General features: G+C 43.1%; 1 protein-coding gene across 4 annotated transcripts in view; it reads right to left on the bottom strand.

The window, feature by feature from the left end:
• Positions 1–14,028: 14,028 nt before the first annotated feature.
• LOC109289944 (core histone macro-H2A.1) overlaps positions 14,029–22,040 on the bottom strand; it is a 71,292-nt gene continuing 63,280 nt past the window's right edge. For all 4 annotated transcript variants that reach the window (XM_019506257.1, XM_019506259.1, XM_019506258.1 and 1 more), the window contains exons 8-9: positions 21,046–21,220; positions 14,029–14,816 (exon numbers count right to left, since the gene is read on the bottom strand). In XM_019506257.1, the coding sequence (XP_019361802.1) occupies positions 14,651–14,816; positions 21,046–21,220 (341 nt within the window). In that variant the 3' untranslated portion in view covers positions 14,029–14,650. The remainder of the gene's footprint in view (positions 14,817–21,045; positions 21,221–22,040) is intronic.

Genomic DNA, 22,040 nt, shown 5'->3' with positions numbered 1-22,040 from the left:
TAGATGCGCAGTAGATTAATTCTACTGCACATTAACGCGTCACGGCAAAAGCTGTGCTAATGCGCTAATGTGCAGTGGAATTAATTTACTGCGCATTAGCGTCACAGAAACCTGTGCCCTGGTGCTACTGCCCAGTAGTGCTGATTATGACACGTGAATTATTACTGGAACTAAATTTAATGCAACGTAATTAATGGATGTGTAGATGCACCCACTGTGTAGCATTATGCAATCACTCCACTGTGCCTTTGTTCCCCTCTTTTGCTCTTTGCCTGATGGCTAAAAGAATGGAAACCCTCTAGCTGGCTATTCTTATCATTTGGAACAGTTTCTAGTACAACTGGGCCCTAGGCAGTTACCAATAACACTAAACCGTAACCACCACCAGCAATAGGGACGAATGCGGCTCTCACACAGAATACGTATTACAGTCCCAATATATTGTACAACAACATCTGCCATGTAGCTGCTCTATCACATATCACCTAAAGATATGTGTTTCCCTTCCTCAGAAGATTTGGCTTTTGGATGCTCAGGCAAAACCATAAATGCAGTTCCCAACACCAGGATTAGAACAGATGGGCCAGATTATTCTGAGTGAATAATTTATCCCACAAAAGCTAGATCTTTTCCTCTGATTAGTGTGTGGGACTTTTTTCTAACTAGGGACTTTTAAGATCCAACTCGCTGTGACTACAACTCTGCAGGAACCCCGTAACTCTGGGTGGAAGTGAAGCGAAGGCAATTAAAAACTCATCCCTTGCCTAGCTGTAGCAACTGTATGTCTTTACTAGCTTAGCACTTGCTAGGCCATGTATACATGTAGGAAGCCCAGTAGTGCTTCTTTTATGTGTATTGACTTAGCAGAGTGCAAACATGTTAAAAAGTTCACTTTCTCCTTTATACGAGTCTATAAAAAAGCTCTTAAAATGGAGTCATAGGGTTTCAATGAGACAAATGAATGATCAGTTTAGACGTTACAGTCTTTTCCTATGGGTTAGTCACTTTACGCTGAGAAATCTTGGGATGCTAATTCAGCTTGGAGAGTTTACTTCATTTTCATGCCACAAGCAATAAGTAATGCCATGAAATATCACAATGCCTCCAAGTCATGATGGAATAGACTGCTGGGATGCACAAATAGGTATCATTTCTGAAATGTGATACCGGGCAGAACTACATTTTCAGAAGTCCCCAGGCAGTAAAGATTTCTTGTGCATTTATGGAAATTCATGGGCAAAGGCAAACACAAAAAATATCTGGATATTTTTCCAACAGCTATTTGGACACAAATGTACAGAAATAATTATAAACACATGCACAAATAGATCAGCGTGTATGCGGAGTGCCTGTTTGTAGAAGAAATAACACATTAACATAGTTGTAGACTTCTGCAAGTGTACTGCATAATTGCAGCTTAAGCACTTATTTTTGTGTGTTCTTCCAAAACCAATGACACAAATGTAACGTCACAGTGTTTCTCAACTGGGCTTTAGAAAGCAATGAGACAAAGATGCTCACAACCAAACTTTTCGGCATCAATTCCAACTTTGGAGAACTGATGGAAAAAAACCAAATTTTAGTGCAGATGGAGTAGGTGTTTGACAGGATTACAAAGAGGGGCTAGTGATGTCAAATACCATTGGCTTCAATGGTAAGAAACAGAATTGCAAGTTCCAATTGGGAATCATTTCAAGGAGCACAAGGTAATGTCTGATCTTTGTATGCACAGACAATGCCCTGTGCCATTTGCCTTTGTAGCGTGCTGTGCCTAAACGTCACTGAAGCCACAAGCAGGTATTAGGAGAAAGGAGAAAAAAAATCAGCACATTTCCTCAGTGAAAGACCAAGTCTTTTATGCCTGTGTCTCATCTAAAAATGATGTTGTTTAGTGGAAGGGATCAACATATGCACTCCAAAATGGAGATGAAAGATGTCAGATGAAATGGGAATCTTACCTCCACAGGTTTTGTCAAAGCCTCAAGCTTGCATGATATATCTATCAGGCTTTGTAAAAAATAATAGCTGAGTATAAACAGAATAAGGCATCGTATGTGATGGCGTCCCGCTGTCCAGGAACAGTAGGGCATACCCGAGGTTCGCATGGCACGCACTTAGGGAGCATGCTTGTCATATGCCAAGATGACTCATCTTAGCTAGCGCTGGAATTCAATTGCTGCCAACAGTGAGGATATGGTATATTGTTAACTTTTATATGCGATGACAGCTATGGACAATTTTTTGGGCTGGAGGGGCCACATAAGGCATTTCCATGAGCTGTCGTGGGGTGCGGGTGCTGACCTGGCCCGGTGTGGTGGCAGGAAAAGGGGGTGCTGACACGGCTGGAGGGGGGGACTGACATGACCCGGTGCAGCAGTGGGGTGTGGGGGTGGCAACTGGTTCTACCTGGCCCTGGGCTGTCTGCCCTGCACCCACCACTGGGCTTACCAGGTGGAGCAGGGAGGTAGGCAGGTTTCTCCAGGGACACCCACAGGCAAGACGTGCTGGGCCAGGGGATGAGATGAGGTGGTGGGTGGGTGGGGAGTGGGATGTGTGGGCAGGGGTAGGGGTTGGGATGCCAGGGCAGTGACAGCATGGGGCCAGAGCCCAGGGCAGAGCCGCATGCCCTTGTCTGTGAAACCAGCGCTCATCACAGGGATGTGCGGGGCATGGATCGAGGCTGCCCTGAGCCCCAGCCCCACGCAGTTGCTGCCCTGCCACCCCAGCCCCACCTGCCCAGCCCGCTCCCAGATGCTACTCCCTGCCTGCCTGGCTGAGCGCACCCTGCTCGCGGGGGTCCTGGGCTGGACCCCATGGGGACCCTGCCTATCCACCTGCTCTGTCTGGCAACCCTGGTGGTGGGTGCAGGGTGGACTGCCAGTGGTAGCTGGGCAGAGTGCGACAACGCCGTGGAGGCTGCTGGGAAGCCCTGTCTGGCTACCATGCTGCCTCCATCCCACCGCATGCCTGGGAGCGGTAGGGCCAGCTGCCTGCGCCATGGCCTCAGTTGCCGGCTCGCAGGACATATTTCGTCCATCTGTGCTATGACCTACCATAGGCCTTGATTTGTCAATCTTCATCCCTGATGTAATAGAACCAGGAAATGTGCCAGCAACCAGCAGCTTAACTTTTAGCACTCTGCCTAAAGGGAGGGAGATGCAATATTATTACAAAAGCAGAGGTTTAAATTAAGTCTGTGTAATCCTGCTGCACCCACAGCCCTCGCTAAAGTACATGCCAAGGCAAAAGTTCTTTCTATTCCTAATGGTTAATTCAACTGTGAGTATCTTGCCACAGGGGTGCCGTAAGAGTGACATTAATGTCCTGTGAAATCGGAGTAAGTTACGTTCTGCTGAGCCTGAAGAGCCACCTTGTTCTGGGCGTCAGCAAATCCGAGCCACCTTACTCAGCACAAGCGATAGGGAGGTCATAAGAATGGGCTGCTTCCCTTTCTTGCTTAATATACATGTCTCTAAACATAGTGTGTTTTATCTGGTGCTTTCAATGCTTGGGCTCTTGGTTGTCCACCGCCCGTTTTCTCCATTCTGCACGGTCCTGGCAGTGATGGTCCTTTGGAGCCATTTTATTAACAGACCTTAAATGTACTGGAAGGCGGGAGAGTCTCGGGGAAGGGCCACGTGCTTCTGGAGCCTGCTGTCCTCTCCTCCATTACAGCACACAGCGAGGTTTTTATCCTGGGGTTTTTGCTGGAAGGGAGAACGACACAAATGTGCTAGCATCACCATGGTTCTGTGAAGAGTACTAGATGTGGACATTATTCGGTGAGATGTTGTGAAGGCCAGATGGATCCTTCTTGTGGATTCATGACAAGAGTCAGGGGAGGGTTCAAAACTCCATGCTTTTGCCTCCATTTTCCCCATAAATAACTTCAGCAGAGCAGACCGGGATGCCTGAGGAAGCCCCGAGATCCACGAAGCACTCTGTTCTCCCGTCCAAATCTGCAGCCTTGGCACCAGCGGCAACATCTCGAGCCCAGAGTAGCTTCTCCGTGCAAAATAATGAAACCTTTAACCATGCTGGTGGTGAAAGCTTTATGAGTCCCCCCGGGTGTCATTCCTAACCTCATCAGGAAATCACTGAACCCCACGGAGGGCAAAAGGGATGGGTACGATGAAAGTACCCGACTCCTCTTTTCTGCCTCGCAGGTGGTGTGAGGACGATTAGGCCATAAGCGATGCGTGTGCGCTCAGAAGGGTGGGAGACATCAATAAGGGAGAGAAATGGAGGTCGTTGCAGCAGACAGCATCACTGAAACTAGGCTGATGTACACTTGGGAGAATCAGACCTCGGCATAGCCACTGTGAGAACAAAAGGGAGAGGAAGAGAGCCGGCCATCTGCCTTATGCTAGCTCAGGCTGTCAAGTCCATAGGAGCATTGTGTCTGAACACAGGGTGAGGTCCATGGGGGTGTTAGCAGATCCAAGCGGTGAAGAAGGAAAACCGTGAGCAGCCAGCTAGAAATGAACACTACTGGAAGACCAAGACAGGAGGTTCCTCAGCGTGAAGTACAACACGGAGAGGTGTTTGCACACCCCGCCTGTCAGACCTGCATCGAGTCCAGTTTCCGTAACTTCTGCTCAGATCCATGACGATCCTTCCCTCCTGCGTCGCTGGAAATGAGCTCCCATCTAAGGTTTCATTAAGCAAAGAGGCAAACCAGCTCTGGAATGAGGATCCAGAGCCGAGCGATGCTATGTGGTGGTTGGGATTTGTTGAGTTGTCAAGTGTAACATTAGCATGAGGATGTACATGATGTGGATTTATGGTGGACACATGCAGGCTCAGAATTGATGGCAAGGGGCTAGTCTGAGCAAACAAGCCCTCGCTACCTATTTCCTTGGGCCAGAAGAACGGAGAACTAATTACATGCAGAACAGCTGCAGCCTCCTTGCAACAGGACCATCTGATTCTGACCACGTCCCAAAACCAGAGCAGCAACACCTGAGACCTGCCAGGTATAATCATTCTTTTCTCAGTCGGTTAGAAATCCCCAGAAAAGGAAAGGAGCAAGAATTAGGCAAAGAGCTTGGCTCTGCTGTTGCAGTATTACTTAAGCAAATGTGGGGGGAAATATTTCAGTCTGCTGCAGTATTTTCTTGGGTGCTTCAAACTTCGCAAAATGCCCTGGAGGTCACAGGCCATTGCTCCCGCTGTGTATTTCTCTTTAAGACGGTGCTCATAAGCAGAACTGAAGCACATGTGTGATGAAGGGTTGCCATGGCAAATGGGTTTTGGCACTATTTAAGACAGAGTTTTATTGCGCAGCAGAATAAATAAGCATGTTAAAGCCACATACAGTAACTTGTTGGCACATACGTTAATGCTCCCAAGGGCTGCAATAACTTAAGCACCCGCCCTTCTAAACATTTTTCAGCATTTTTTTTTCTTTTTTATTGACTACATGCATATAGCATTAGGGCTGGGAATGTCCCATTTCCACCCTGCTTTGAAGTGTGCAGTCGAGGCAGAAAAGGACGACTGTCTAATAAATCATAAAGGGGCATTGAGTGTGAACAAAATGGGCGATGTTCCCTTTCCTGACGTAACTGGGGATTCCTCAGAGCAGGGCATCGGGATATATCGGGCCTGACCCTAAAGTGGTTCCACTGACACTAAAAGCAGGTTTGGGAGCTTGGAGGCTGTTCTGCTTGGACATGGCCTGCGTAGCCAAAAGGGCTTCTCACGGCTTCGGTTGCATGGTCTGTTTTGCTGCTTCGGGCTCCTTGTCATGTGATTGCTGTCCCGCTTTTCCCCATCAGTTATGTACTTTGGTTTGAGTTATTTCTATAAAACATATGCTGCCTTCTCCGCTCTGCTCCCCACCTCCCACATTTATTCCAGGGAATTCCCATGGATTCTGGGAAGTGGGCAATCACACATGTAGGGGAAGGTTTGCATTAGCAGAAGAGGATGCGGGTCTACAGAGTTCTTGGAGGGGAATAGAAATGTTATCTATTCTAAATTAAACTTTATAATGAAAGCTTTGCTTTAAAAAGTTATTAGTGTATTAGACTGGGCTTTATTAAGTGAAAGAGCCAAGCCAAGTTAGGCAGAAGGTCGGTGGGGGTTGGTGGGGGGAGCTGTGAAGCTGGCTCCCTCTGCTGTGGGAAGCTGCGACTCATCTATGCTGGAGATCATGGATGTTTTCAGGAGCGGAACATATTAAATTCCTTCCCGGCTCTCTCCGTATTAGCGGGTATATTCATGACACTGTAGGCACGTTCACACAGCTGCAATCGGATGATAGGTATCATTGCATCTGTTTTTCCCCGTGGTTCTAAGAACGAGATTTTACGTATTTGATTTTACTGGGGCCCAAGGCAACTGCCGCTGAGCAGCGGGAAGGCCCTGGTAGACTTGGGATCAGGTTGCTGGTCGCTGGTGAACTGCAGGGCTCCGCTGAATGGGAAAGGTCCTCCAGATTCACATGGAAAAGGAAAGGTGTGAGGATCTGACCATTTCACGCGAATTGCTCCCGTTTACGACGGGCTGATAGGTTCATTATGTTTTGCAATTTGCTGAATAAGAGAATCACGGGGGAGTGAGGCTTCTTGCTTAATGTTGATGCAGAGGTGGGGGATTTTTGTGTCGCTAGGATGCCTCTTGGGGGTACCCACAGTGGAAGACCTAGCATCTCCTTCTGGTTGTTTGGGTTTGCTTGTAATTAAAGGCTGGTGGAGCTGTCAGTGGCTGTTGACAAATATATTATAACAAAGTTAGGTTAAGCGAAAGTTACTTAAGATTAATCCAAACTTGCATGATATTGGCATTTCTCTTCAGAAGAATGTGCCAGCAGGGAGAAGTACAATTTCTGACAATGTTCGGAGAACCACCTCAAGGTGGAAATTTGCAAATAGGGCTACTGTAGTATGTAATGAGAAGCTGCAGGGCTTTCAATTATCCTACATAGTCTGTCTCTTTGCAGCTTGACTGACAGCTAATTATGCTGGTGCCATTTTTTTGGCAGTGGAATTTAATCTCCCAGATGGAAAGCAAATCAATCTGCCCATTCACTGCAGCTGAGGCATACTTTGGCTCAACTTTAATTTATTCTCCTAAGCCTAAGAAGGCTAGTCATTTCAAGGTACAAAAATATCAAATTTCCTCCGCTAACCAGGCTGGTGAAAAAGTGTAGGAGAGTCAGGATTTCTTAGACTACACTGTGAAATGTTGTCTCTCCTCGTTTTGTATTAGAAAACGGCAATATCATCTCCCCTTGATTCCTATTTGTGAAATCCAGCAGAGAGAAGAGGCATTTATGAGTTGGTTGCTAGTGATAATGGTTAAACATGAGTTGTGGAGGCATTAAGTGGGATTCTATGGAGGAATGAACTAAATCTCTGAAGAGCGGAACACAAAAAGGAATCGGTGGCAATTTTCGAGTCTTTTAGCCAGTGTGCACTAGTTTGGTTCCCATTGGGTTTCACAGCGGGGATATAAATGCAATCCTTCTACTTACCTGCACTCTTCAGGCCTATCAATTATGCTGCTTTCTTTGAGTTGCTGTTACAACTTTAGGTATTATTGCCCTCTGTAAAGCAATTGCAGAATGGAGTATGTGAGTAGTGACTGCAGGCTATGAGCCTGATTCTCAAGTGCTTGGGACCCAAAACTCCCATCAATGTCATCTTTTAGGATAAAAAGAAAAATAAAAAAACTCAGACTCCTATTTCTGGCAGAATCTGGGTCTTGACAATTTACTGGACACTGTTAGAGAATGCAAGAAGTGAGAAGCTTTTTTGAAAACCAGAGGGTTGGCTAATGAAGAAAGCCTGTTCTAGGCTGGATCAGACGCCCTATTTACTTCAGTCATTACCTAGTACTTTTCAGGGTAATTTCCTAAAAAATCCTCAGATTTACTGGAGATGTACTCGTGTTATGGAAAGTTAACAAAGAAAGTCTGGTTTTCTTTAGGTTCTTATGATCAGAAGAGGATCTTGCACATGCCTTGCCCACGTGCAGTGGGTCAGATTCTGATTTGACTATGCAAACGGAAGAATTGTATCGAATTCTCTGTAATCTGGCTGAAGGATTACATTTACTGTCTCCAAAATACTTAAGCATTTATAGCTAGGTAGATGCTATCTATTTAATATCCTTGGAGCACTTATAGCTGTAGTAACTGAGCCCCTGGTGTGAGCCACTTGAATGTTTTGTAATCATTACAAATCTCAGACATGACATCTGATCAACTGCGGAAGTCTTCAGAGATGGTCTCTTAACTCATAGTATTTACAAGAGTCCTGTATTGTATTAACACAACATCCTAGGTGAACTAAGGACTCGTGTGCGGTATGTTCCCAGTTTGTAGAGATCATACAAAGATTTGTCCAATCAAATCTATAGCAGACCATTACTGTCCTGGTTACTCTAGTTTATGAGATATATAGTGATCAATGCTTGGGGAAAGCAGCTGAAATAACTCAGCTTTTTAAAAATAACACCTGCAATATTCTTTGCCCTGCAGTTCTGCCCACAAACCCGGGGGCAGCCCAGATCACAAAGCACCAGTGTAAAGATACTGATGGTGAGATACCTCATTTAACAGGGGAGCTGATGCATAATGCATTACTATCAGCTTCCAAATGGATTTAAAGAATGTGTTATGGCAGTGAAACCTCAAAAGTTACAAAGCCAGGGGGCATTTTTATACGTGCTCCAGGGTTGTGGTGGGGAGGGAGGCGTGTTTTAATTAGAGTGGCTCAGAAGCAGATCTAATTAAAAAGCTCACAGCGTCTCATGTATTCAGTATCCTGCACTTCAAAATGGCAGCCAGGGCACTTTAACTAAAGTTCATCTGATGAGCTTTAGTTAAAGTGCCCACGTCACCATTTTGAAACGCAGGGACGCTGCATACACAGGATGCCGTGGCTGCTGAAGGGTTCCAGTTAGAATGCTCCAGCAGATTTGATTGAGTCTAATTAGTAACTGAGTCTAATAAGTCAGAATAATTAGAATGTGTTGGAACAGGTGTCGCACGTGTGTATGGATGTCCATGAATTATGGTGATGGGGTCTGCATCTAGGAAAAGACAGCAACTTTCTGGCCACTGGCTAAAAAGCATCCTGTTCAATGCTGAGAGCTGATCTTCTGCTGGAAATCTGGCCCCCAGGTTGCAAATAACTATGCTATTACAGAATAGGTATAATCTCCGTGAGATGTCCCTGTTGTCTTTCCTACCCTATCATCACCTAGATTGATCTTCATCCACCTTACTGTCAACCCATGTCCCAGTTCCAGGTACTAGGCAAGAGGCCCTAAATCCCCAGTGAGGCAGAAGTAGAAACATAGACAGTAGAACAGTACAAGATCTACTTAAACACTGGAGACATTTTTGCGCTGAGCCAGATGCAAACAGTGAAGGTTGGCTCATATCTCTGATTTGCCCAGACGCTAAAACCAAACATCTGAAAAGTTGAGATTCAAAGATGATAGATTGAACATCCGCAAAAACTACTTCACCGTTAGGGCGGCTAGGAGCTGGAACCAACTTCCAAGGGAAGTGGTGCTGGCCCCTACCCTGGGGGTCTTTAAGAAGAGGCTGGATGCCCACCTAGCTGGACTCGTTTGAGTCCCATTTCTCTTTTTGGGGTTTTTGTTGTTCTCCCGCCCTGGCGGGGGGTCGGGCTAGAAGATCTACTAGGTCCCTTCCGACCCTTAATCTATGAATCTATGAATCTATGAATCTATGAGTTCAAGTAACTTTAAGTAAATAGAGCGTGATTTGTTACTGAATTATAAAATAATTATGTGCTATGGAGGGCTGTCCTTCAACAGGGCAGAAAACGTAAGAATCCAAACGGTTATCTACCATGTCATCACTTAAGATGCATGCAATGTAAATGTTACCAAGGAATGTGCCATTCTCAAATGAAGCAAAAAAAGACATAAATGTTATTTGTTATTGCTGCTTCCGTTCCTCTGGAGAATAACAAAGACTTCAGGAAACAAGATTTCAAAGTAGCAGATGATCTGTACAATGCTTGTGAACTCTTGCTCCTGACAAAACTGCATTTCACTCACTTTCTCTCCTGGGCAGAACATTTCTGTCAGCAGCATATTTCAGGTGTGCCCAGCATGGCAACCTGCCTAGGGAGAGAGGAGAATAATTCTAGCATACAAGCAAATCATATGGGCTGACAACTGAGTGAGTGAGGTGCTTGGAGGAAGGTATGCTGTAAAATACATAGGTAACACAGGAATCTACATAGTTGTATACACCTTGAAGACAGCGTTAAAATGAATTCTCTTGTACACATGAAAAGTATTTGGAGTTTCAAACTGGAGTAATAAGTGGAGAATCAGGGTGACTATAATAGGGTTTGAGCCACAATTACACAAGTAACACAGTTAAGGTCACACAGCAGTCTCCATTTTAACCTCTTGTGCTTGAACAGGCTCATGATAGACATGTCAGAAAGAAAACAAGGTTATGAAAACAATTTTATGGCTGAAATTTTCCATGCTTCAGCCCTGTCTAAATGTGATATATGTATTTCTGAGCACATGCAATTAAGTATAAGAAACAAAATGCAAAAAAGTTAATATTCCACAAACAATGTTAATTCAGCCAACAATACAGGTTCTGTTTTTCTTATTAAATGTGTAACTTGATACATTTACTTTTTAGGTGCTAAAATGTATGCCATTAACTTAGCAGACTACACTACCTGGCTGAGCTAAGTTTTGCTGCCAAATCCTCAACTTAGAAGTGCCAACAATTGGAGAACTCACTGCTAATGGATTCATCTCCCAAAAAGGTGAAAGTGCGGTGGGCACCAGCCGAGCAGAAGGTTGTAGGAAGCAGCTTAGGGAACACATTGAGCCAAATAATGCTTACCGTATTGGGTTTAAATATTTAGGTTGAGGAGTCCATTTCCAGCAGGCTGATCATTAGTTATTGATGTGGCTTAGAATAAACTCAAGAAAGCGTTATCTATATTGGTACAATAGAGCATAACTTTTATGAAGTCAACACCATAATGTCCACCCACTGTGGTGGGAGCAGAATCAGGCCCCCGAACCACAATTAAATTCCCACCCATTATAAAGAAAAAAAGACTAGGCTCAAGAAGCATTTTAACAGTGAAATCTAGCATGGTGGAACTGTCCGCCAAGGCAAATTGTGGATAACAATTCCACTGGTCAAAGTGCTGAAAAATGTCTTTGAGAGACACATCCTTCTGTTCCTAAGAGGTAACGGATGTGCTTCACTAATGGCCTTGGAAATTCAAAGGGCTGGACTGTAACTCCCTTACTCTTCTGAAGAGAACTTGACTTCGCAACCAGTTCCACTGAAATCAACAGGATGGTTTTGGAGTCAGACGGCACGCAAGCAAGCAAGCTTTTCAGAATCGAGGCCAAAGAGATGCTAGTCCACACGAGTTGAATGGCACTCATTTGTTTATCTTTCAACTAACAGAAAAATGCTTCCTTTCCTGATGCATTTTAGTAATAGGATATATTTGTTAAAAGCCTCCTTGGGGAGGGTTGTATTTGAACTGTTTGGAGACGATCTGGATTATAACCGAAGTTGTATATATTGGATAAAAACATGCTGTGTTTCTCAGTTACTCTTTGGGAAAACAAGACTGAAGAGTTCAGACTTAAACACTGCAGCAATGTATAAACTACAAAGACAAAAACCATGGCTGTTGTACGATGCCAAGTGCATCCAAAACTCAATGCAGACATCCCATCTACAAGGGAGATTCCAGATACATTTAGGATCTGTGCAAACTGCCCTGACAAAGTCAACTTACTCCTGTGCAGCGGAACATCTAATCAAATTAAAGCATTCTGCGCTTTTGCTTATTTTGTCAATCCTTTTGGTGACATCTAGTGGAGTTCATATAAAATGCACTGCAGCTGCAACAGACATACATTTTATTGTGAAAGCCTATACCATTTCAACTGACTGCTTCTACTTCCCCTTCCAGTTTTTTCTCCCCTCTCTAAGAGGTGGGAGACAACACTATTACAGGATAATCAAAGATAAGCAGCTCTGAGTGCTCCATGGCCCAAACTTATTATAGGCACAAAATTCATCCCCTGGTAGGCTATTATTGCTTAATTATTTGTTTGCATCTATTTATCTTGCATTCCTTTAGAGTAACTTCATAGTAATGCACCCAGGTGACCGGAACTGTAAGCACACAATGATGAATGCAAACAATTTCACCAAGTCATACAAATGTCAACTGAGCAATTTGGAAAATAACTATTCGGAATCAAATTCTTCGAAGGGTCTAATGAAATGAACCTTGCCGACATCAGTGAATGCTGGGTCAGCGAGCTTTGGATCAAGCAGGAATGCATTTGAACTAATGTGTTTCAGCAACAAGTACAGATTTATAAAAACTACCAACATACGTTTGCTGCTCAGAAGGTAGATTGATTACTAGAAGTAGGGGTGGACTGATAAAGATATTTTGGACCAATCCCGATGGTTGATTATTAACGAGCCATATTAGCCAGTACTGATCAGACTGCTGATCTGCAGCTGGCAGCTTGGAAAGCAGCGTCTGGCTGGTAAGTCTGTTGGAGGGCAGGGGCAGGAGGTCGGGGGGCAGATCAAGGCCCCTATGATGAGGGAGGGAGTGGGGCTGGGGTTGGGCAGGTGCTGCTCAGCCAGGGCGGGGTGCGGAATGGAGCCACGAGCAGCTCATCTGGGGGGCATGGAGGGGAGGGCAGTTCCTGCCACTGTGTGCACCCCCAGGGGAGGCACGGGGGATGTGTGCCCCCCGGATCTGTGTGTGGGGCGAGGGTGGGCTGCAGGTGTGATCTCAGGGTGGGGGTGGCACTGGGTTCCTCCCAGTGGGGGAGTTGGGCTGGGGCTGCATGGCACTGGGAGGGGCGCTAGAATTCACCATAGTCCCCCTCCCAGCGTTACCACCGCTTGCTCTGAGTGCAGCCCCAGCCCACAGCAGCAGCCCGCTCTCAACCCATGCACAGATTTGGAGGGCATACAACTCCCATACCTTCTCCAGGGGTGCACGCAGCAGCAGGAGCCACCCCCCTGGACAAGCTGCTCATGGCTCCATCCCGTGCCCCACCCTGCTCCGGCTGGGCAGTGCCTGCGCCAGCCCCTGTCCCAGCCCCACTTCCTCTCTCATTGTGGGGCCTCAATCTGCCTCCCTCCACCCCATGCCTCTTCCTTCCAGCAGACTTACCAGTGGGATGCTGCATTCAAAGCTGCCGGCATGCACGCTGCATTTATAAAGGACATTATTGGCCACGTTAGCCAAAAAAAGTTGCTGATAATATCAATTTTCCTTTTATTGGTGCTGATATGATATGGACCGATATATCAGTGTACCTCTAACCAGAACGCTTCCAAGGAAAACAATCTTTCTATCAACGGATGATTTCATTCCCAAAGTACAAACAGTTGGTTTCAGTGAAGCAAGACAGCACATATGTTGGTCTCAATTGCCGATATGGGAACTCCTGTGGCAGGCAATCAGTGCAAACTGGGATCATAAGAGAAGGCTGTATGTACATTGGAAAAGATGAGCCCTTTCAAACAAACTGGTCAGTATTAACTTAGTAGAAGCCAAATCAACCAATCTCTATTTAGATTCTCTGTGTAGATTTGTAAAAATCAGCACTGATGACCAACAAATTACCCACCAAGCTCCTACACACATGGAAACAGTGCAAAGGTTTGGAAAAAAACTTTGCAATATACTTGCGCTACAACATGTGACAATTAAAAGTCTACGCTTAAATGGTTCTGGCCTTCCAAACTAGAAGGCCAATGAACTCAAAATCTGCAAGGCAACTTCTGAAATACTAACAAAAAATAAGACCACTTATGCCAAAAGGTCTGATCTTGAAAAAAAATAGGCTGAGCATTCAAATTTCCAGCTAATGTTAGTGAGATCTGTGGATGATTGGCACCACTGATCTGAGATGCAAGTCCAATGTATTTTATCATCTGTTGAATGGTCTTGAATGTTTGCATGCAAAAGCTTTAAAAAAAGTAATTCAAAGGCACACCAAGTGTAACAGTTCAAACATTTTACTAAATCAATTCACACAAATTCCAAATTGTAAATATAATTAAGAACAATGGGGTTTGTTTTCTTTTGTTTCCAGATCCATCGTTAAGACAATAAACACAAATTAGGTTTGTAGCATCTGTTCTTTTAAAAAAATGAAAGGAACGCCACTCAATGTATTGATAAAGCACCACAACACAGTTACAAAATAGGGTCTGTCGTTTCTTTCACAAGTAAAAGACTACATACTCCTAACAACTTTCTTTCTCGATCCATACTTCATTAAAATAAAACTATAAAATTTCCTAGATTACACTAAATTCAGACGATGCCTGGAATACAGTGCATTAACAGCAGTAATGCCAACTATCAGTGCCAACATAAAACATTTTAGAAAGTAAAAACAAAACAGAACAAAAGTCAACCAAAAATATTTAAAGGAAAAAATAAAAACAAAAACAAAACAAAACGAAAAGGAAAAAAAAACAAACCAAAAACTAAAAAACCCCCACCACCTTTATTCCCCTAGACGAGCAAAATTTAAAATACGGGGTGCTCTGCCTCACAATGAGATAAGGATTTTGGGGGGAGATGGGCAAGACGGCTGGTTTTGTAACTTTCTGGGCTTAGTTGGCATCTAGCTTGGCCATTTCCTGAACGTATATCCCTATACTCTCACTGTCAAAGAGCACAAAGTACACGGTCTTGATTGAAGAGGACATTGTCGACACAAAATAGCTGGAGATGGCTTTCAGGATCAGTTGGGCAGCTGTTTGCTTCGGGAAACCATTTCTATAGGACAGAAAGAGAAAGTAAAAGGTTGTAGGCACATTCTTCAACACTTATATTCAAAAGTCTCAGGGACTTCAGTGACAGCTTCAAAGAAGGGTACAAAAGCCAGAGCATATTCAATAATCTGATGTAGATGAAGTTGTACAAGGTACACTACGGCAACACAGTAATTACATAAATTAACTGTTTAGAAATACACAAAAGAACCCCTCAGTTAATAGTCAAACAGGAAATGTGAAAAGAACCAAAGAACAAACTACTCTGATATTATCTCTGTTTAACAATATAAACACAAAAGTAACAGGTTACATTTCCACAATCGGAACAGAGCGAAGAGCAAAAATTGCTCTGACCCTTTTCATTGGGAAGAAATATTAACAGCATATTTTTGACTAAAATAGAAAAGGCAATGATGATTTCACAAACTATGTGAAGTGTTAAAACGAGTACAGCTTCCAAGTAAGTAGTAAAATAGTTATGTTAGTTCTGAGTTCTAACGTTTAAGCAGGTGTATGGCGAGTCCTCTCCACCTGACTTTCAAAATTGTTCATAAACAAAGTTCTGCATCACACCTAATTTAACACATGCCATTGAGGTCAAAGGTTTATCTGAGCCTACTAGGCTGCTGGACCAGCATGGATAAGGGATGCCAGTTTCTGTGTGATATTGGCTACAAGGAAGAGATGTGCCTACCATCAGGTCTGTCCACTTCTGACTCTCCATCCCAAATGATCAGGGACTCATTTAGATAGAGCATGATCAACTGGGGGTGGGTGGGGGTACCTTTAGTCTGAATTTAGAGCAAAGCTCAAACTCATACCTATGGAAGCACAGCACAACTCCTTCAGTGCTTTGTCACCACACCACAAGAGTACATATTGAGAAATGTAAAACAACTAAACCAACTGATCCAGCATTGGCTGGAAAGGGTCTACAGTTTCCAAACAGAGAGCTTCGTACGAGCTTGGACTCAAATCAACATCCAAAGGGTCTGTCATCTGCACCTGTAGAAGAAACCATATTGCAAGCAGACTTTGCAGTGTTTTCTGCCGACAGGTTTCTAAATGAGTGAATTTCAAAGTCAAAGACTGGCCCTGAGAACACCTTTCCTCCAACTCCCTCCAGGTTTACATCCAATGGCTGTTGGCCTGAAAGTTCTTCATCTTACCTTAAGCAGAGGTCAAAACACAAGGAGACAAGTCTGACTTCAACATGGCCAGGACCAAAGCAATAAAGAGCTTTATAGATCCATAACCCACACCTGGATTTACATCTGAAAATGACTTGGAAGCCACTGTCAGCTGTGGCGCTGTGTTAGCAGTGAAGCACTGATAAGTAACAGGTCCAGCCGAACACTGAAGGATCTGAAAGTGTAAACCCCCAGTAATATGGCGTAACATTCTGGAAGTGAAAAGGAATGGATCACTTTTTCAAGGTGCACATCCAGATGCAATGTTAAGGGGCATGTTATACATTTGTGGACTGGTTTTGCACCATGTACTTACACTTTGTCAATGCTTAATTTGTACTGCATTTTATAACATTGCGTGCAAGTGCCCTAGGTCTGTACCTACATGAATCTTTGGCTGCCTTACAACAGAACATCGTAATACATTCCCACATAAATTTGTACTGCATTATACTCACAGAAATTATGTTGAATGAATGGTAATAAAGACATATTAACAGAAACACCCTGGGCTTATTTTTCTTCCTTTCTTCCAATTTGTTCTGCAAATTGAGTGGATTTTTTGCTCCTTATGAAAAAATAGATGGTCAGGATGAGAAAAAAAAATTAGCTAGCTGTTTCTGATTACGCACAGGGTCACTTGCAGGCCAGAGGAGTGGAACTACTGCTGGTGCTAGTATGATGGACTAGTAAATTACTTGCTTTGCTTGCATTTTTTTCTTCAAGTTTCTGTGATGCTTTATATTGTGTGTGGGAACAGATAAATCCATCCTTCTATGGAACAAGCACAACGGGGAGAAGGTGGCAGCCCATATTCCACATTAAAACTGTGCAGGATACACTATGGTCACTTTTCTGTGAGACCCTGGCTAATGCCCTTGAGCTCCTGCTGGCAGAGGCTCATAAGAAACCCCAATAGCAGGCAATGTTCCTTGAGGGAGGAAATTTCATGGAAGGCAGCACAAGAAATCGACTCTATTTGGGTAAATCTCTGCTAGGCAGAAATGGTGTGGTTGGTTGAAGCTATGGTAATTTGAACTTTCTGTGACTGGTTTGTTATATTGGGTCCACAGACTCTTCACATAAAAGCAATTTTCTGCGGAGACAATAGAGCAGATGCACTAATGTAACCAGATAAGACAGATGATCACAGGGAAGAGAAAAGGAGCAGAACGGATGAAGGACCAATGGGTTTTTAAAGATATGGATGAAACTATGATGATTATACTCCCTGGCCACAGGTGTTCAAAATGTTCCTGTTACAACTTTCCTAAGTACTTCACAGAAGTAACTTGTTCTAACTCCAGCTTGTTCCATATGTCTTGATTCCAGTTCAATCCAATCTCTTCCATAAAAAGCATTTGGCTCTTGTAAAAGCTCCTGTTGAGCTGCTCTCTAAAGAAATGCAACTGCACAGCTATTTAGCAGCAAACAGACCTGAGTGGCAGATCTGAGTAATGTTCTTTAAGGCACTCCTGGAATACAATGGTGACAAGAGTAGTATAAAAAGGTAATCAGAATGCAAAAAAAAAAAAAAGATTCAAAATCCTGCACCAATAAAGCATCACTGAATTCAAAGAGAGAAAGACCAGGCCCTAAGAAATATTTTATTTCCAAGGACATTTTACAAAATGAAGGAAAGTGGTGGGTGTCTTTGATTTTTTTTTTATAGGCCCTCTTGCATTTAAACAAACTTGAAGCCAACATAGTAATATCAGGGTTATTGAGATGCTCATACCCTAACAATGTAAAGGAAGACTTCTACTTACAAACCCATTGCATCATGGTTTTGAGTTATTTAGTGTTTGTTCACTTTGCAGAGGTGAAGCCAGATTCCCCTCTGGTATTAACAGATGTGTCATTTAGCACTAGCTAACAGGAGCATTGAACTCTCATTACATGCTGCAAGAAGCAGGAAGACAAAAGGCTGCTGCCTGCATCATGTACCACTTCATATTCACCACCTTCTTATAAATGTATTCTAATAGCAATTCTGTGGTGGTGCTGTGCGCAGCGTGGCATTAGACATGGTGTCTGTAGAGAATACCTGCGATTTCTCAAAATGGATGATATGAGACAGCATGTGTTGTTCTCGTCTCAGAACACTCCTGAACTTTCCTGGCTTTTAACAACCATAGTGTGAAATAACTTGAGTTTCCACAGCTCATTTCATTGATATAGGGAGGATCAACCTTGTAAAGAGGTGACCAACTGCTCAGGTAGTACTGAGGTAGGAGCCGCTTGCTGCTTAGTAAGGAATACGACCTGTTCCCCAGTCCTTTATTTTTTTGGTTGCTTATGCATGCTACAGTCTGGCATAAGTCACAGAGGCCTTCTGGCTGCTAAGGTACGAAGCAGAGCAGCCAGACATGGCAGCATCAAGATCAGGGGAGTACAGGTTTCCAGTACCTCCTTAAGGGAACTTTGAAACATTGCTGCACTGCTGCTTTTGATGTGCCAGCTAGCAGGTTGCACCAAATTAGCTTATGGCCAAGGGTTCAAGAGCTTCATCCCCAGGTTTGCGAGTGCTCAGGGAGGTTTTCACCTTGCAAACTGATTAGGTACACATAAGTCAGTATGGTACAAGAGTGACATGGTGCAGGGGAGAGGCACAGTGTTGACCAGAGACTGCTTTTGGAGCTTCTGGGAAGAACAAGAGCTACTTCCACAGACTGCATATTTTTAGTGTAGTTTCTGTAAAACTGCAGTTTGAGCCTTTTGCCAAAGTTGTGCACATGCAGATTAATGTCAGAACCCCTAGAAGATAACCCACTATGAGAGTGCAAATCTGTGTTCAAACCTGAACCTCTAGCACTCTTCTTTCTTGCTCTTCCCCCCTGCCCTTGCTGGAGTGAACTTTTGGTCACCTTTGCAAAGCACCCTTTGACCTGTGCTCTTGTGAAAGTTAGTGTCGTTGGGCATCCAGCCCACTGGATGCTGTGACCAAGCTCTGTTATTTCCCCCCGATGCACAAAATGATTTATTTGAACTACCCTCATGTAATCCCATTCCTCAGCCATAAATGAGAATAGAGCTGTTTACATGGGTTTACTGGGTGATGTCTGTTTGACAGATGTTGGTACCAGAACAGCTGTGAGCATGTGGTGCCTTTGGCATTTACTCTTTAGAAGCTTTAGATTTATATTTTAAAACTTTTTCACTCCATAAAACAAGTGAGTTGTATTGACAGACTATATTCTATTTCATAGAAATTCATTTACGTCCCAAACAGCCCCTTTACTTAAAAAAAAAGGAAAAAAAAGAAAAGGGAATGCATAAGCATGTCTATGCCTGCCATGTGCCAAAGGCTGTACTGCACTCTCCTCTCTTTTAAAAAGAACTGGTCTCATCAGCTTGAGTACAAGTTATGTGCTTATGCCAAGCTGAGACTAACCCCTCTCAAAATCTTTTCTCTCACTCAATTACGTTTCATAATTGAACAAGAACCAGAAGACCTTTTCATTATTTTTAACAGCAATACACTACTTTGTAGCATTGGCAGTGGCAAGCCATCCCACCAAGAAAAACACACTGTGCTCTGTTTTGTAAAAACCACCTTCTCTGCAAGCACACTTTGCATAAATGCTTGCCTCAACAGTATGCAAGGTGTAGTAGATGTTGTGATCTCCTACTTGAAATGGCATAGGTCACCAACCAATATTTTTGGGCCAGGTATGACAGAAGTCTGTTACACTTCATTAAAAGAATGATTATTTACATTTCTATTGTGCCACTCAACCCAAAGGATCCAACAGTACTCTACACTATATCATATCATATCATCTCATCTCATCTCATCCTACAGGAAACAGTTTACTAGAGATATGCAGCCACTTCTGAAAAGCAGCAACCCCCCCATGCAGCATAATGAATAGCAGTAGGCAGAATCTTATTTCCAATGATGATACAGTGAACCGGTACTGCTGAGGTAAATTCAAAGCAGCGTTTGTACAGCATATGTATAGCCAGCTGGTATAAAGTGGCATTGATCTGGCCTTCTGTGACCTCATGCAACAACCCGTAAGGACCCAAAAGTTCAAAAGAAACCCAAAAGCCTCTGATTTAGACTTGATTCCATATTTAAGCACTTAAATGAATGAACCTGTATTCAAAAAAATGGGCATCCTACATAACTTATACAGGATACAGGAACTAATATATAGATGTCTGTTTTGTTTTTTTTTTTTTTAACTTGGCTAAGACTTTTAATTGCTCTGCTGAAAAAGTGCTATAAAATAAATGGAATAGAATTCAATTTTTGGACATCACTGGAAAATTAGAATTTACTGTGCCATTCCTGAGAAAACACATATGTCAAAAACAACACTTACGCTGACACTAAGACTATAAACAGAAGTAGCATTTGTCCCAGAATAAACTATTTTATCCCAAGACAAAGTGCTATCATTCAGTTGTCCACGTCCATTGTCTTAGGACAAAAATTAAAAAGCTTAATGGGACAAGAAGGGACACTGCAAAATTCATCTGAACTGTTATCCTGGGATTGCTTTACTGAATCTATGGCAGAAAAGCAGCAATGCATTCAGCCGCTCACTAAATCCTGATTAGAAAGGCTATGTGTATACACACTAATCCTGGGATATTTCTGTTCCAGGATGAACACAGGCACTACTTGTCCAGAGACAAAAACAGTATCTTCTTTCTAGCCTACGTCATACCTTTGAGTTATTTTATGAATTAATGATAATAGCATTAACTAAACGGTCAAGCTTGATAAAATACACTCCTTTTTGCCATGTTTATTTCCTAAGTTTTTGGGAGGCTATTAAAATTTATGTACTCTTAAAAACCGCATTTCATCAAAATCAAAAAGTGCATTACGATCAGCAGGGATCCCTCTCACGCCTGATGAAGTCTGAGTGGGGATTCCAAGTATCACATACTGATTGACCAGATCTACAAGAAAGATCTCAACTGAATAAGTGAAAGAGAATAAAACAATGTACGGCAGTGAGAAATGTGTATGAGCAGCTGATGGATGTGGTGGTCTACTGGAACAGATCTGCATGACCACCTTACCTGCCACTGCCAATTGAAGGAAATGCAATAGACTTCAGCTTCTTCTCATCAGCCACAGCCAAGCAGTTCTTCACTGTCTTTTCCAGCAGCTCTTCACATTTGTCTGAACCCCAACCTGGGCTGTTACAGTGGATCACAAATTTAGCAGGCAGTCCATGACCGGCACTGAGAGCCGCTAGTGAGAAACAGAAAATGAAACTTAAGTGCTTTCAGTTAAGGATTAAATAGAAGTGCACATGCGGAAATGTGATTAAAAAAACCAAACAAATAACAGGCACTACTATAATCCCAAGGTATCTTTTCTACTACAAATCAAGTAGTCTTAAGAAATAACATGATTACACAGACTCTGTGTTTTGCATTTCCTACTGCACTTTGTTGTGGTAATTGGAAAATTATAGCTATAATAGATCTCAATGAACAAAGAGCAAAATCTATGGTTGGCAGCTAAGAAAAGGTATAAATGTGCAGCAAGGGCTTTATCCAGTTCTGCAATTTATTATTCTATATAACAAGAAGAAAGATGCAGTGGTCTGTCAGAGTATAGAGGTAAAGGGATGCTACCATTTTGTGTTAGTTCAACTGTTGAGTTTGAGGAAGTGCCAGGATGTTATAACTTGTGATTAACTCATTCTCTGTGACTTTTAGCTATTCAGTGTTAAATATGCAGTTTACTGAGTTAGGTTTTGATTAGACCATAGCCCAAGTGGGATAAAACAGAAGGAAATGATGATGTACCTAAACTGGTAGGAAAAACTGCAACCTCAGCAAATTATACAAGTGTCTTCATTTATTTGCAGATAATATGGGACTTTATTCCTGATTTAGTAAAAGCAAGTCTATTTGGTTTACATTTCAAGACTTCTGGATTGATGATGTTCCTTTTCAATTTCTGTGCTGCACGTGTTACTGGTGATGGCTGACACAATGGCATTTTCTAATTTACCCCTCTCATCAAATACTTGACAAACATTTGTGCTGTATGAATTTAGTGG

The sequence above is a fragment of the Gavialis gangeticus genome, unplaced genomic scaffold (assembly GCF_001723915.1).
Source record: "Gavialis gangeticus isolate Ggan-Ray unplaced genomic scaffold, GavGan_comp1, whole genome shotgun sequence".
NCBI classification, from domain to species: Eukaryota; Metazoa; Chordata; order Crocodylia; family Gavialidae; genus Gavialis; species Gavialis gangeticus.
Note: the sequence above shows the minus strand (reverse complement) of the source record. Positions and strands in the feature narration are given on the sequence as shown.